The sequence below is a fragment of the Crocodylus porosus genome, unplaced genomic scaffold (assembly GCF_001723895.1).
Source record: "Crocodylus porosus isolate Cpor-Errol unplaced genomic scaffold, CroPor_comp1, whole genome shotgun sequence".
NCBI lineage: Eukaryota > Metazoa > Chordata > Crocodylia > Crocodylidae > Crocodylus > Crocodylus porosus.
In genome coordinates, this window is record NW_017728886.1 from 267394215 (window position 1) to 267408123 (window position 13909).

A 13909-nucleotide genomic window follows, 5' to 3' on the forward strand; every position below is an offset into this window, starting at 1 on the left:
CCCCTCACTCCCCCCTCCCCTTTCAGCACACCAGACTTACCTGCTGGAGGCAGCTGTATCAGAAATCAGATTGGTATTGGCCAATATGCCTTCTTAAATATTGGTTATCAGTATCGGCCCCCAAAATATTGGTGCACACCTACTGAAAACCATGACTGATTCAGAACTGCTGTGACGGTGCCTTGCAGGAATTGTAGCTCAGGTATCCTATTCATTTCCATGGGCTGGGTTTCTCAGCCAGTCTGCATCTCCCGTGATGAACGATGCCCAGATTTTCACTAAGAGGAGACATGCGGTCTGACCACAAAGCCCTACCCAGACACAAAAGTGGGTGAACAAACTTCTCTTCCAGATGTCTGCATTTGGGGGAAGGATTTTTTTTTCTTCCTATTTTTTACCCTAAACATTATTCTTCCATTGGTTTTTTCCACAAAAGAAAAATTCATCCATGTTTTTTGTAATCACAACCAACCAGTTCTGCTTTGGGATGGATGACAACACTTGTAGATGAAAAGAGGGGGATTTTATTTGCAGTTCCCACAAAAACTCTAATGTTCTACCTAGAAAGACCCCAGAGCGGAATAAAGCCTGCTTGGCCCTTGTTCTGCCTCTCAAATCCTAGTCATCAGTTTAGCTTTTTAATTTGACCATAGAAGGCAGGAGATGATTAAATTCCAACACAATAATCAAATAAGAAGGCGCATGTTTACAAATTTCAGCCTTCGGTTCGCTTTCGGGAATGATCTCCTGTTGGCAGCAGGTACTTCCTAACGTGTCTCCCAACCTCTGTATCCACAACGTCCCAGGCTGAAACGATACTGTAAACACTTCTGATTATCAAAGTTCATATATCCCCATGTATTGCAATCCTTGGAAATTCCCCAAAATTTCATTTATGTCATCAGAGTGCCTTGCACAACTGCCAAGGGCAACGGGAAGCCTGAGTTTTCCATAGTAGCACCAGTTCCAAGGTAACAGAAAGCTGATCTAATAACTGATGCACGCACATTTTGGGGATGTCTTTAGTGAGCATGAGTTAACTGTCTCTCAGTTATACTACAACTTTACCCCTCTCCCCCTGTGGCATACCTTTTCACACTGCATCCTGGGAAGGTATTTTCCAAATAGCCTAACTGAAGGAGGAAGCCTATACTCTTCAATTACAGAGGGACTGGAGATCCAGAGTTGCTTAAGCCAGTGTTTCTCAACACATAAGTTGCGACCCAAAAGAAGGTTGCAAGAATATTTGAAAGGGTCGCGAGCAGTCATGGAAAAATGGGTTTTCCCTTGCAAGCTGGCAGCCTTCTAGCCTGCAAGGAGCTGCTTGGAGCGACTGGATGCCGGGAGCACCATGTGTCACCAGCAAGGCTGGGGAAGGGGCTGTGGGTTAGGAGTGAGGGGCACCAGCAGTGCCAGGGGGGCTGCGAGTCGGGAGTAAGGTGCACTGGCAATTTGCAAAATTGCACAACAATGAACATCTCTTAGGAGTAATGGATGGTCACATGTAGATATTGGTGTTAATGTTTTCCTGTTGATGGTGATTTCTGTCTTTTAAAATTAAGACTGTTGAACAGCTTTAACTAGTACCGTGTAATAAGTATTTTGGGGTCAAAATACTTGTGTGCCTTCAACTTAAACTATTTAGTGGGTCAGGACTGGCCATTGATGTTTTCGAATGGGTCCTGGTACAAACAAGGTTGAGAACCAGTGGCTGAAGAAACTTTACTGCATGCATGTATGTAGTGGAAAGCAGGCCAGGAAGCAGGGTGAACATACCTGTACGTGACTGCCTGGCTCATTTCCAGAGACACAGAGTCATAGAGAAGTCGGAAGGGACTTCCAAAGGTCATCTAGTCCAACCTGCTGCCTGGGGTAGGATCGTTTCTAACCAGACCATCCCACACAAATCCGGTGTCTAAGTTTTTTAGCAAAACTACCCATTCAACCCTGGTGCAATACATGACATAACATCCGAACCAGCCACAGGTAAAGCAGAGGCAGCCAATGCCGTGCTTCTATAAAATGCTGCTAATACACACTTAAGAGACCCCCAGGAAGAAGGGTACACCTCCTGCTAGAGAGGAAAGCAAAACCTCCCAAAGCCCGTACCAATCTGACCATGGGATAAAAGTCCTTCCTGACCCCAAATATGGTGACGGAGAGTCCTCACCTTCCCCAAGTGTCTGCTCCACTGCCTCCCTGCTCTAACAGTGAAGAAGTGTTTGGGTTTTTTCCCCTGATATCCAATCTAAACCTATTTTGGTGCAACGTCAAGCCTTTGCTCCATCTCCTATTCTGTGCAGCAAGACAAAAAAAAAAAAAAAGATGTTTTCCCTCCTCTTTATGACAGTCCTTCAAGTATTCGAGGACTGCTATCACCCCCCCGCCTCTTCGGCACCTTTTCCACCAGTTCAACATACCTAGCTCCTTCAGCCTCTCATCGTATGCCCTGCTTTCCAAGCCCTTTATCATTTGTGTCCCCTGGCTTTGGACCTTACCCTTTTCACATCCTTTTTAAAAGTGCAGAGCTCAAAACTGAACAGGGCACGCTAGGTGGGTACAAAATCCCGAGGGAAAACCCAACACAGTCCTACTCACATTAGACTCCCAGCCAAAATTAAGGCCATGCCCCCCTTCCATCGCTCTGCAAAACAGGTTCCCATATTCTCTGTGACACCGCGCAGCTGCCACCTTTGCCCACACATCCATCGCTCTGCCAGCCTCACACTCGGTGCTTTGAAAAGCACTTGGAGACACAGCATGATAAGAGCCACTGAAGCAGTTACGCAGTAGAGAGAACAATTACTCTTTGTGGGAGGCACAAAATGGTCACAAGAATAAACAGAGGGTCTTCATTAACATCCACAGAGTTTAACCTTTCCAGAGGTCTCCCATGTAGGATAATTTCCCCATTTTTTTTTTTTTTTGGGCCGCAGCTTTAACAAATTAAGCTGAAGTGCAACCTATATATTGTCCATTTCCAAAATGAAACACAACAGTGTCTAAAAATATTTCAAGGCCAATTAGACCATCAGAAAAGAAACCAATGCAGCAGCAAAGGCGCTGTACTTGTTATAATGAGCTCGTCAAAGAACAGAATGAGTCAAGGTGGTCTGAGTCTTTACACACGTACTCAGTCTACAAGAACGTGTTACTGTAATGTATATAATTAAAGGAGAGGAAAGGCAGCTACATCATCACGAAGATAGGCTGCTAACATACGCTGAGAAAGCCAGAACAAGCCAAAGGGATGACCCATTCTCCGAGCAAGTCCGTACTGCTGAGGTAGGGAGATCTCTGGAGAAATGAGATGGACCATCAGCTCTGCGTGACAGTAGCATAGACCTTGGACAACATCACCCTCCAGTGAGACGGCAGGAAAGGGTTTCCCTGTTTTACTAAAGTTTCAAGATTAAAATAAAAAAATCCCAATTTGCACTGAAATAAACCCAAGACCTTTCAATACCCCCATTTTTATACTCATCTTCCATGCCCTCCCCCCACAAATCAATCTCTAGCGCATAGCCAGGTTATCTATTTAAGGTACTCCATTAGTACCTGGGAGATCCAGGTTACATCTGTCTATCTATCTAATGCAAAATGTAATACTTTTGACAGGAGAGTTCATAGTATTACAGTACTTAGGGTCGGAAGGGACCGAAACAGATCATCAGGTCTGACCCCCTGCCCCGGGCAGGAACGGGTGCCGGGATCATATCCTTTGTTCCCAGCTGACTTCCTGCCCCCAGGACAGGGAGCTAGACTCGATGATCTTCCGCAGTCCCTTCTAGCCCAAATGTCTATGAAATCTATGAAACCGAGAAGTTCATCTCAGAATGACACCCGCCTAGTAGCCATTTATGGCATTGACCTGGCATCAGAACCCACACTAATCTTCTCTTTCTTGCTTTGACCTGAATTTTTATTCTGCTTCTCAAAAACCACTGTACAAAATCGCTAACAAAACCAATACATTCCCCCCCAAGAAGTTGTTTTATCAAACTGGAATTTTCTGACCCCAAAAGCTTAAATGAAACAAAAAAAATTCTTTGTAGCTCTGCTTTGGGGCAAAGTAGTTTGCTATATCAGGTAACACATCAAGCCCAGCACCAGAGCCACTGACAGGCCAATCGTGGCCACTTTACAGAGTGCCACCACTTTAAAGGTGACATCCCACATCCTCCTTGCACGAAGATTTCTGCTCAGTGACCCAGAAGTCCTTCCTTGCATCAGCACGTGTAATACACTGCTGCAGAGAGCCGGACTCCCCACCGAGGTGTAAATCAGCAGAGTCCCGCCAACTCTAAGGAACTGCAGATTTACCTAAACTGAAAGCCTGGCCCCAAGTCTTCATCTATCCTGCTGCAAGCTTTAAGAGGACTTGGAAAATGGAGCTACCCCATCTTGGCAGCTGAGAATTTATAGTGTCGGTGAGACACTGAAAACTCCTTGCTCAGGCCCCAGGATCAAAGTAATGGGACCTCACACTGCACCAACCTGTCATTACTAACCAAATAAGAAGAATTAGAGACGGAGGAGCACTAACAGAGCTCTCAGGTTCGCCATCTGGCCAGGCCAGGATTGCTCCCTCCAGTCCATTCTCCAGCGATTAGCCCTGGCAACATGATATACCGAATCAATTCCTTTTACTGGTGTTATTTATTTTATTTATTTATAAGGCATTTACTGCAAAGCAGCTAAGTGCCAGACCATAAAAAAAAAAAGACAGCAAAACTTCTAAAAACTTAAGAGCGCTCCCAGGCTCAGCAGCTATCAGGCAAAACTTCCTCCCTACAGAGAATTGCTCTCAAAGCGGAAAAGTGAGAGGGGGAGGCGAATGGCAGATGGGCTCAAATGGTTGCCAAAAGCCACCTAAATGTAACTCTCAGACTGCATATAAATCAGACACCTATCAGTGCAATAGCTCAGCCAGCAATTCTCAACCAGGGTGCCACGTGCCTTGAGAGCCTTTCAAAGATGCCGCAGGGCACCACTCAATGTCAGCACCGGTAAGTGTGCAAACTTGAGTCACAAGATAAACCCAGATATTTACAGCAGGAATCTGCGGTGTTAAAAGCACTCTGCCCTGCTGCCCTCTTCCTGAGGTCTTTGCAACGGAAGAACTGCTCTATAATTTTTCTGGAGTCAAAACACAAGCTGGCATTTTCTCAGGAGTGCCTGAAGTCTAAAAAGGTTGAGACCCACCGACGTAAGCACCGAGGCAGCAGGAGCAGGAGGCTGGCCCGATAGCATCACTGCTCCTGGTTGCCGCTGGGACTCAAGGCAATCTGGCTGTATAAGAGTCCACAACTCTCTACAGAAGTCGTTCAGATATTCGGGGAAGTCTGTTGAGACACAAAAGCGTTGCATCAAAAATGTATGAATCTCTCTGTGCTGGGAAGGCCTCAAACATGGGATCAGGGACACTAGATTACTTCACCTTAACGATACCCCTACCCCAGTGGTAAGGAGGAAGCACACTCCACGCTCCCTTACCTTTCTGAAAGGGGCTGAAGATACCGTGTTCACACAGGACAAAGGGACAGAGCTGACAGAAGGGGTGCTTAAAAGTGATTTGCAGAGGGTAAGAAAGAGAAATTCTTGTGAAGAAACGCAGGTGATAAGCAGCAAGTGGGAGGTCTGGCTTAGCTGTCAGATCAGACACAGTCAGAGATGGTGAGCTGAGCTGCAAAGGCTTTCTTCATTCAGAGAAAAAGTCATGGTTTGCAGACAAATCTCAGCCTGTCCCGGTCCAAACACCAGCTGACAAACTGGTGCAGAAATTGAAGTAAGAAAATGTGTGCAGGGTTTCCGAGTTTTGTCTACATCTGTGTTTTGATAAGCTACTCTATAACGAGTAATGGTGGTTCAAAATCCTGTGCTTTGTGGTGATGGATTAAAAAAAACTTAAAACACCCTACAAAGTATCATAACTATTACAGCTTGAGTGCTACCAGTTTATTCAAAAAAGTCTCCTTCTAGCCTTTTGCAGCAATGCATTAGGAGGTATTTCCAGAAAACAAAGGAAAGTATCAATGCTTCCCTGGGGGACCCCATGTGTAACACTGCATGCAGTACTGATCACCAGGGATCTGGGTTTTCTATTTGTTGCAGAAAAATGCAGAGTCTTTTTTTTCCTTTAAAGGAGAAAAGCATGGATGTTCTCCTTCAAAAGAGAAAAAAAAAAATGGGAAGCCATGGGTTTCCCCTTGCAGGCTGGTATAGAGGCCCAGCCTGCAAGGGGCTGCTAGAGGCTGCGGGGCATGGGAGGAGGGCAATCACAAGCAAGGGGCACCATATGCACGTGTGCATGCACACATACATGTGGCAGTCAGGCAGCATGGTGGAGAGCAGTTCCCTGCAGGTAAGTCTGAGCCCTGTGCTATACAGATATTTTTCTCCCTACGCCAGTACTTATAGACCATGATTATGTCCTCTTAAATGTCCCAGAAAGCAAAATGAATGGAGATCTTCTATGCCTTACCTTTAAAGTATGTTGTCTGAGGTGCCAGGTCATCTTCTAGTTGCTCATCCCCGAACCCTACCTAGTTTCTTTTTTAAATGTGGGCAATACTGTTGTTCACTTCCAAGAGCTCTCAAGTGATGACACCTCTGACATTACAGAGCAGTACAAGAGAGGAAGCAAGGAGCAGAAGAAAAAGATTGAAGGTTCAAGTGGGATTCAGAAAGGCTGCACGTAATTACACAGAACCTGAATGTAGCCCATGCCATCTGAGAAAGATGTCCTAGGGCCTCGTTTCACAGCAATTTTACACTCTTAACCCCTGGACTGGCTGCACGTTAATTTTACTCCTGTTTCATTAAGGCGTATCCACTCTCCACAGCTAGTCCACCCAAGCTGAAGTCCTCCAGCTTCCCAGGATGCAGTGGCCCCTCCTGGGTCAGAACAAGCGGGGATGCTGGGGTGCAGCAGGGCCAGGTACCCCACCAGGCATGTCTGATAGGAAGAGTACAACAGTCCTGGGGCACCCGGTGGCCACTGCGCCTCCCACCACTGCTCAGACTGGCTCTGCTCCTCCCAGGTTCAAAGACTTCAGGACATGCTGCACAAACACACGTGTGGTCCTGCGTCGCAGCTGAAGCTCATGCCACCACAGACTCACTGCTCTCGAGTCAGATTAACGTGAGCATCATCCCTAAGTAGTTTGATGCCCCTCCGATAGCAGTGCACATGCTCACAAGTGGGTCGTGATATCAGGACTGCCTCTCAGGGGTGTCTCCACTTCTGCAGCACCTGGTGAATACATGCCTTGCACATAAGCATCTCAGCCATGCACCCCTGCATGGAAAGGTCAGGAGCAAATCTTCTCCTTCTGTTGCCACCCAACTCAACTGGGGAATGGTTTTCCCTACGCCTCATTGAACATTTTCCATTTCTGCTCCATGCCAGAGGCTCCCAAGCTCGGTGACATTGAGAGTTGCTTAACCAGCTTCCCCAGAAGCCCATTGCGCACATTGCTTGCTGCTCATCTGCATAAATGAAATACCTCGCTGGTTTTGATGACCACTCACTCACTCACTCTCTCCCTCTCCCCCCAGAACTCAAGGCTCAGAGAAAATAAGTGGGGAAAAAATAAGGCGTGGAATAAAGAGCCATGATCCAATTCTAGTCCTTGTGTGAGGAGCTCCCCACCTAGGTCCTTGGGTATCACTGATCATTCCCGGATGGGAGTGGGGAGGGGGAAACTCACGACTCTCAACTCTCTCTAGCCATTAGAAACAAGTTCCCCTTCTCAGCTGCTGTCTTACAACAGCTTAGTGCCGTGACAAATCTCATCCATCACTGACTTCAACCATCACTGAGGATCCTGAGCCTCATTCAAGAGACACTCAGCCCCTTTCACTGTTGGACCAACAGTTTCCTAAACAGGCTTACAGGGGATGACCAGGAATGGCATCCCCATTCAACACGCTGCAAAGGGGAAGAATGAAAAAGGCGAATGATCTTTTTATTTTTTTTTTTTAAAGGAAATAGCATCTGTTTTGCATGCTAATATGACAGGCTCTGAACTCTGCAGCACTGCAACACTTCAGAGAACTAGTCTGGCTCATTCCACCTTTCTGCCTCCTAATTCCTTCTTGTGTACCAGATGACACAATTAAAAATAGAAAAGGATGTGGTCTCAGCAAGGTTCAGAATGGATCTGTGCTTTTTAATGCAACATATGGTGGAATATTTTTACATCTTATAAAGAAATGTGCATTGTACGTGTGCTGAAGCTCGTGAGGCACGGCAGTAAAAATGCATTAATATCTGCTCCCTGACAACGGGGGCTCGCTGAACACTGTGTACATGCATACAAGTCATCAGCGGGATGGCATACAATCGACTGGGAAGCCTTTCATTATACGCACCATTGGAGTTAATTCGGAAGACGTTGGCTGAAGTTTCCTGAAACAATTCCTGCAGTTCGTTGGGATCAATCTGGGTGGCTGCAAGGAGAGAACAAGAAAACACGTTGAGCACAGTATGGCCAGGCCTTCCTGAGCACCAGGCTACTCTCCCAGCTGCCCCTGACTACGAATAGCACCAGAAAAGACATTTATCAGAGCTTTGTTCTCTATTTTGCCTTTTGCTGTTTGGGCACACACAAGCCCTCGTACACCAACAACTGCACAGCTGCTCCTGAAAGCTGGCAGGTTGAACACGAAACACGGGGAACCATTATGTAGCACAGCCCAAGTCTGTCCGTGTAAGGTGGACTCTTTCCATTCACATCAGCGGGCCCTGAAGCAGAGGACAGAGAAAACTTTTAGGGATCAGACTTTCAGAGCTGACCTTCCTGTTTGCCGGCACAATAACCATCGGCGTGATTGCTCACCTGCAAAGTGGTGCTGAGCATGTGCCAAGAGGCAAGTCCAAGAGAGAAAGCCTAAGTAAGCAGGAAGGGGGCCCTGATCTTGCCACGTAGCTTGGAATAATTGCAGGCCTAATCAGATGACTGCCACCCTGTCCTTGCATTGCAGCTGCTCTCAGGAGGCAACATCCGGATTAGGGTCCCACTGTGCTAGATACTCTACAAAAGCCACCACCTCGATCCATTTACCATCTGATTCAAGACAAAGCACAGCCGCTTAGACCCACTAAAAGAGACAGACTAGGTTGGGGTTAGGCTGAAAATCAGGGCAGTGCTGTTCAAAGCAGGTTATGAACATGAGCTAGCTCACCCAGCAGCAGGTGATAGGCAACGTGGGTGATGGGCAACATCCAGGTGGGCTGATCAATCCCCATGGACTTCACCCAAAAAAGTAACCTGAGCTGCTCAGGGGCCTGGCCATATCGAAGTCCCAGGAGGCATCAGACCTCAGTAATCCCCACCCCTCAGCTCCCCTGTTCGACCTGCTGCCTCTGAAAAATGCAGATTTTGCAAAATGCAAAAAATTAGCTTTTGAAAAATGCAGGGTATGCAAAACACTGACCAGAGCAGCCCAAACAGGAATTGGTGAGTGCCTGTAAACTTGTGCACAGCGGCAAAGTGAAACTCCCCCATGCGAGGCTTCATACATGTTTCTTCCAAACCAGTAATTAATGCATTTCAGCTCCTTTTTACCTGACGTTTCATGCGGGAAGCAAACATGCAGGGAATGGAGCTCTGCACACTGCTAGAATAAGGCAGAGACGAGGATCCCCCCGCCTGGCCCACAGGGGGGAAAGCATTGTTCCTCTATATGTCTATATGCAACGCGGTCCTATAAAGCTCTGCCTGTAGGAATGACCGGGTTTAATAATCTACTTCCTTTTCAGGCCCCCAAACATCACATTGGGGATCAGTTTTTCTATTCTAGGGAAGGGTATCGTGGTATTACACAGCACAGACACAGCACTGCAGGACAAGTTGCTTGAGGCATATGAAGACTTACATGGGTTTCATAGTTTCTAGGGTCGGAAGGGACCCAAGCAGATCATCTAGTCCGACCCCCTGCCATGGCAGGAAAGAGTACTGGGGTCAAACGACCCCAGCAAGGTGACTGTCCAGCCTCCTCTAAACAACCCCCAGGGTAGGGGCCAGCACCACTTTGCTTGGAAGTTGGCTCCAGACCCTAGCTGCCCTGACCGTGAAGTCGCCTCCTGATGTCGAGTCTGAATCTCCCCTCTGCCAGCTTGTGACCGCTATTCCTGGTCACTCCTGGCGGTGCTCGGGGGAACAGGGACTCCCCCAATGCCTGCTGATCCCCCCGATTAGTTTGTAACAGGCCACGAGATCCCCCTCTGCCTTCTCTTGTGGAGGCTGAACAGGTTCAGGTCCCATTGCCTCTCCTCGTAGGTCCTGCCCTGCTGCCCCCTGATCATGTGAGTGGCCTCCTCTGGACCCCCTCCATGTTGTCTACTGATAACCTGCCTCCGTACACAAGGAAAGGAGAGGAAGGAAATAAATGTGACCTGACATGCTCAAGCCCTGCTGTAGGAAAATGATGCTTTACTTAAGCCATACTTCAAGTGGGGGTTGCATCCTCAGTTCAAGGGTTCGGTGATAATTACGCGATTGCGGAGAAGTCAATCGTCACTGGGACGTTTAAACAGGCATCTATCTGGAGACATGGCTTCAGCTTCTGGGCAAGGCTCAGTCCCGGACCTACCACTCTTTACTCTTCCCTTGCCCTCCGGCAGCGATTTGTGATTCTAAGAAGTGGCGTTTTCCTACTTTTTTCCCCGTGTCTTAAGGATTTTGTACAACCACAGTGTTTTTGACCTTGCCTGAGGTGCACACTACAGGAAACCGGAAAAGGGGAAAAGCCTGCCTGTGATAAAGTAAGAGCAAGTATGTGTGAGATGCTAATAGAGACCTGCATTTATATTGTGGCTGCGAATAATTCTGATCCCTCTTTTTAAATCAGATTTCCATAAGCCATTATGTGCCACACCCCTAAATCGCAGACTGAAGAGTTACGAGTCACCGATGCATGAAAGGGAAAAGAAAATCTATGATAGAAACGAGTCCTTAATGCCCAGTCAACACGGTGTGGTCCCCAGAGCACGTTCTCAAGCCGTTTACAGTTCAAATGTGCTAATCAATAGATGTTCTCTGCTGCTTCCCTCTGGAGATTATTCTTCTGCCAAATGGATCTCGCTATTAGGAAAACTTCCCTGTGGTTTCTCAGCTTCACCCCATTTTTAACCGGGTGTAAAGCCTTCGATTGACCATATCGGGCTGCCATAAGAACTTCAGCGAGCCTCTGACCAAACTCAAGACCAGGGCCAACGTGAGCCGAGATGCAGTCAAAACCAACCACATGCGACTCCGGACCAACCCTAACCTGTAAAGTTTTTTGGTTTTGTTTTGTTTTCCAGTGACACATATTTAATAGCCTCTTAAATCTCCAAATAACATGGGCAAGGACGTCTGTGTCAAGGGACCAACTCCATAGGACAAAAGTCAACCAGCAGCATCTACACGCTGACCTATTTAGACATCCAATAACCTGGAAAGCGAGAGGAGAGTATCATGGACCTTCTGACACGAGGAACAAAAGTTGGTTCCAGCAGATAAGTGAATAATAAATGCCCCAACCCCTGGAGATCACGCACGGCCACAGGTAGGCAGCAATCAGGCATGGCTTCACATGATCACTCGGTGCAACTTCTCAAAGCTGCAAGCTGAGGAAGCCCATCAAGATGACCTGAGTTGTTAAGATACTACCACAGCATTTGGGACACCTGTCAGGGGCTTTCATTTCCCCCTGCAGCAAAATGTCTTTGATTTCTTGTTTTTTACTGCTTATATTTTGGAGGATGTTAATTTGGCTCTATAGCCACTGCTGCTGTTGAGAGTTCGCCCCGGCAGAGAAGCAATGTTTTTGGCCAGTAACTATTTCGGAGGCCGCAGCAGCGAGAAAAGTGGAGCGACGCACTGTTAAAAGGAACGCCGGTACGTGGCCGAGTGAAGATACTTACTGAGACTGTAAAAAGATGGGGGGCCAAGGGGTGGAGAGCATGAGAAACAGCTGTGGCCTAATAAAAAACTGAAAGCCTCAGACTTCATAAGACGCAGTGTTAAAATATTACGACCCTCCCAGATAAAAAACAGGGCTGCCAATAGGCAGTAAATGGTTTGCATGCCCCACTGCTAATGGAGTGCAGGGCCACAAGTGAGGAAAGGTGCATTTTAATTACCGCAGACCCTGGCAGCGGCGGGGAGTTTTCAGTGGAAGCGTGGCAGAAGCACATGTGCAAATCAATTCTCCTCCATTTCCTTAATGGGGCACTGCCAAGAACACGCCAATGGCTGCTGCTGCTTTCCCCCCCGCCCCCCTTCCCTCCTTTTCCATTCACTTGTGTGTTGCATTTCCTTAAAAGGTAGCAAGGAAACACAGCATCCTTTGCCACCGATCGTCGCTTCTCGCCTTTGGAAAACAGTGATTTATTTTTCTCAAATTTCTAAAGCGGCAGCAGTGACTTTAGGGATGTTTGTTTCTCAGTTCTCAAACAAGCCTCTGGTTGTTTGCCTACAAAACAGCACAGGCAATCGCATCAATGTGCCTGAACCAGAAGTGTCGGCACTCCACTCCCCAGTCTGCATGAGCAAAGAGCATCTATAATGCACTTCTGAGGACACGCAAGAGGAATCCTCAATCCAAGTCGTGGTCTGCGCAGCCCTGGACCCCTAAACGGGTCACTCTGCTGCACGGGGCAATGTGAATATTGCATTTTTCTGATCTATCACATCACAAACAATGGGTTATTTTATTTGATTTTATTTTTATTGTATTTTAATATTGCGCTAGTGCCTACAGGTCCCATCTGAGATCAGATACGCAGCTGTGCTAGCTACTCTACAATGATGCGCAGTCTCTGCCACAGATAGCTCATGATCTAAAAAAGAAAAGAGAGAGTGGGAAGAGAAGGAGAAGGGCAGCGACTGCCTGCAGGCAAAGACAGGTGCAGCGGTCATCTCCTATTATACCCCTGCAACATGGACAATATCGAAGGTTGTGGTCATACCAGGAGTGCCAGTTCACTGCCAGTGCCCCACACCGTCCTAGCACTGTCATTTCCCTCCTTCTAACAGTGTGGCGACTTCCGTTTAAATGCAATTGAGACTGGAAGATGTGCCACACGTAAGTTCAGAAAGAAAGCAAAAGCGTTTAAATGCATCTAAACAAAAACCCACACAGAGTACTTGCTGTGGCGGGCCAGTAGGGGGCGCTCCTGCGTTGAGCCACCCACCTCCCTGCACCCGACCACCTTCCCAGCTCCCCCTGGGGCGCCTCATGTCCGGCTGACCCCCTCCTGGAGCACCCTCACTAGCCTGGGGGTAACGTAGCTGCCACCACCCCGAGAAGGGACTGTCTCGGCCCTGTGTCCTCGGGGAAATGCAGGCCTAATAATCCTACGGGTACTCAACCCAGTACAGGCACTTGGGGCACTTCCCCAAGTTGGGGGCCAAAAAGGAAAGCCTCCCTTAGTCCGCAGACCTAAGGGGCCTCTTAGGCATAATTTAGACCCACCCCTCAATAAGTCTCCTACACCGGTCACAAAGGAGAACTGCACTGATTACAGGGGTAGGGTGAAAATAGGGTACAAGATTGAGCAATATCATAGAAATCCCATAGAGCAAAACAGTCTGGCTGCGGTAGCCTTTTGATCACGCATCTGAGTTACTGCCAGCTAGATATCTACCCAGATCTCGAGTAGCTTACTCACAAGCATCATCCCCAGGCTGTTGGAGATCCCCTCTGGAGGCAGGCCACTCCTCACTCATGAGTTATGGGGGTGAGAGCCAGTTTCAGATGGTAAACTCCTCTCCATGTCTGAGTCCCCCGCATGGCTGCTGCCCCTTCCTCCTGGGCAGTCTTAACTTATATGGCCCCTGTGACCTCATTCCCCTGGACCAATGGAGGCCAGCACCTGTTGGCTGTCGGCCAACCAATTTGAAATACATCATTAGTT

General features: G+C 47.7%; 1 protein-coding gene across 5 annotated transcripts in view; it reads right to left on the bottom strand.

Moving 5' to 3' along the window:
• TSNARE1 (t-SNARE domain containing 1) overlaps window positions 1-13909 on the bottom strand; it is a 571939-nt gene that overhangs the window by 472833 nt on the left and 85197 nt on the right. For all 5 annotated transcript variants that reach the window (XM_019553440.1, XM_019553422.1, XM_019553414.1 and 2 more), the window contains exon 2: window positions 8377-8454. In XM_019553440.1, coding sequence (XP_019408985.1) covers window positions 8377-8454 — 78 coding nt within the window. The remainder of the gene's footprint in view (window positions 1-8376; window positions 8455-13909) is intronic.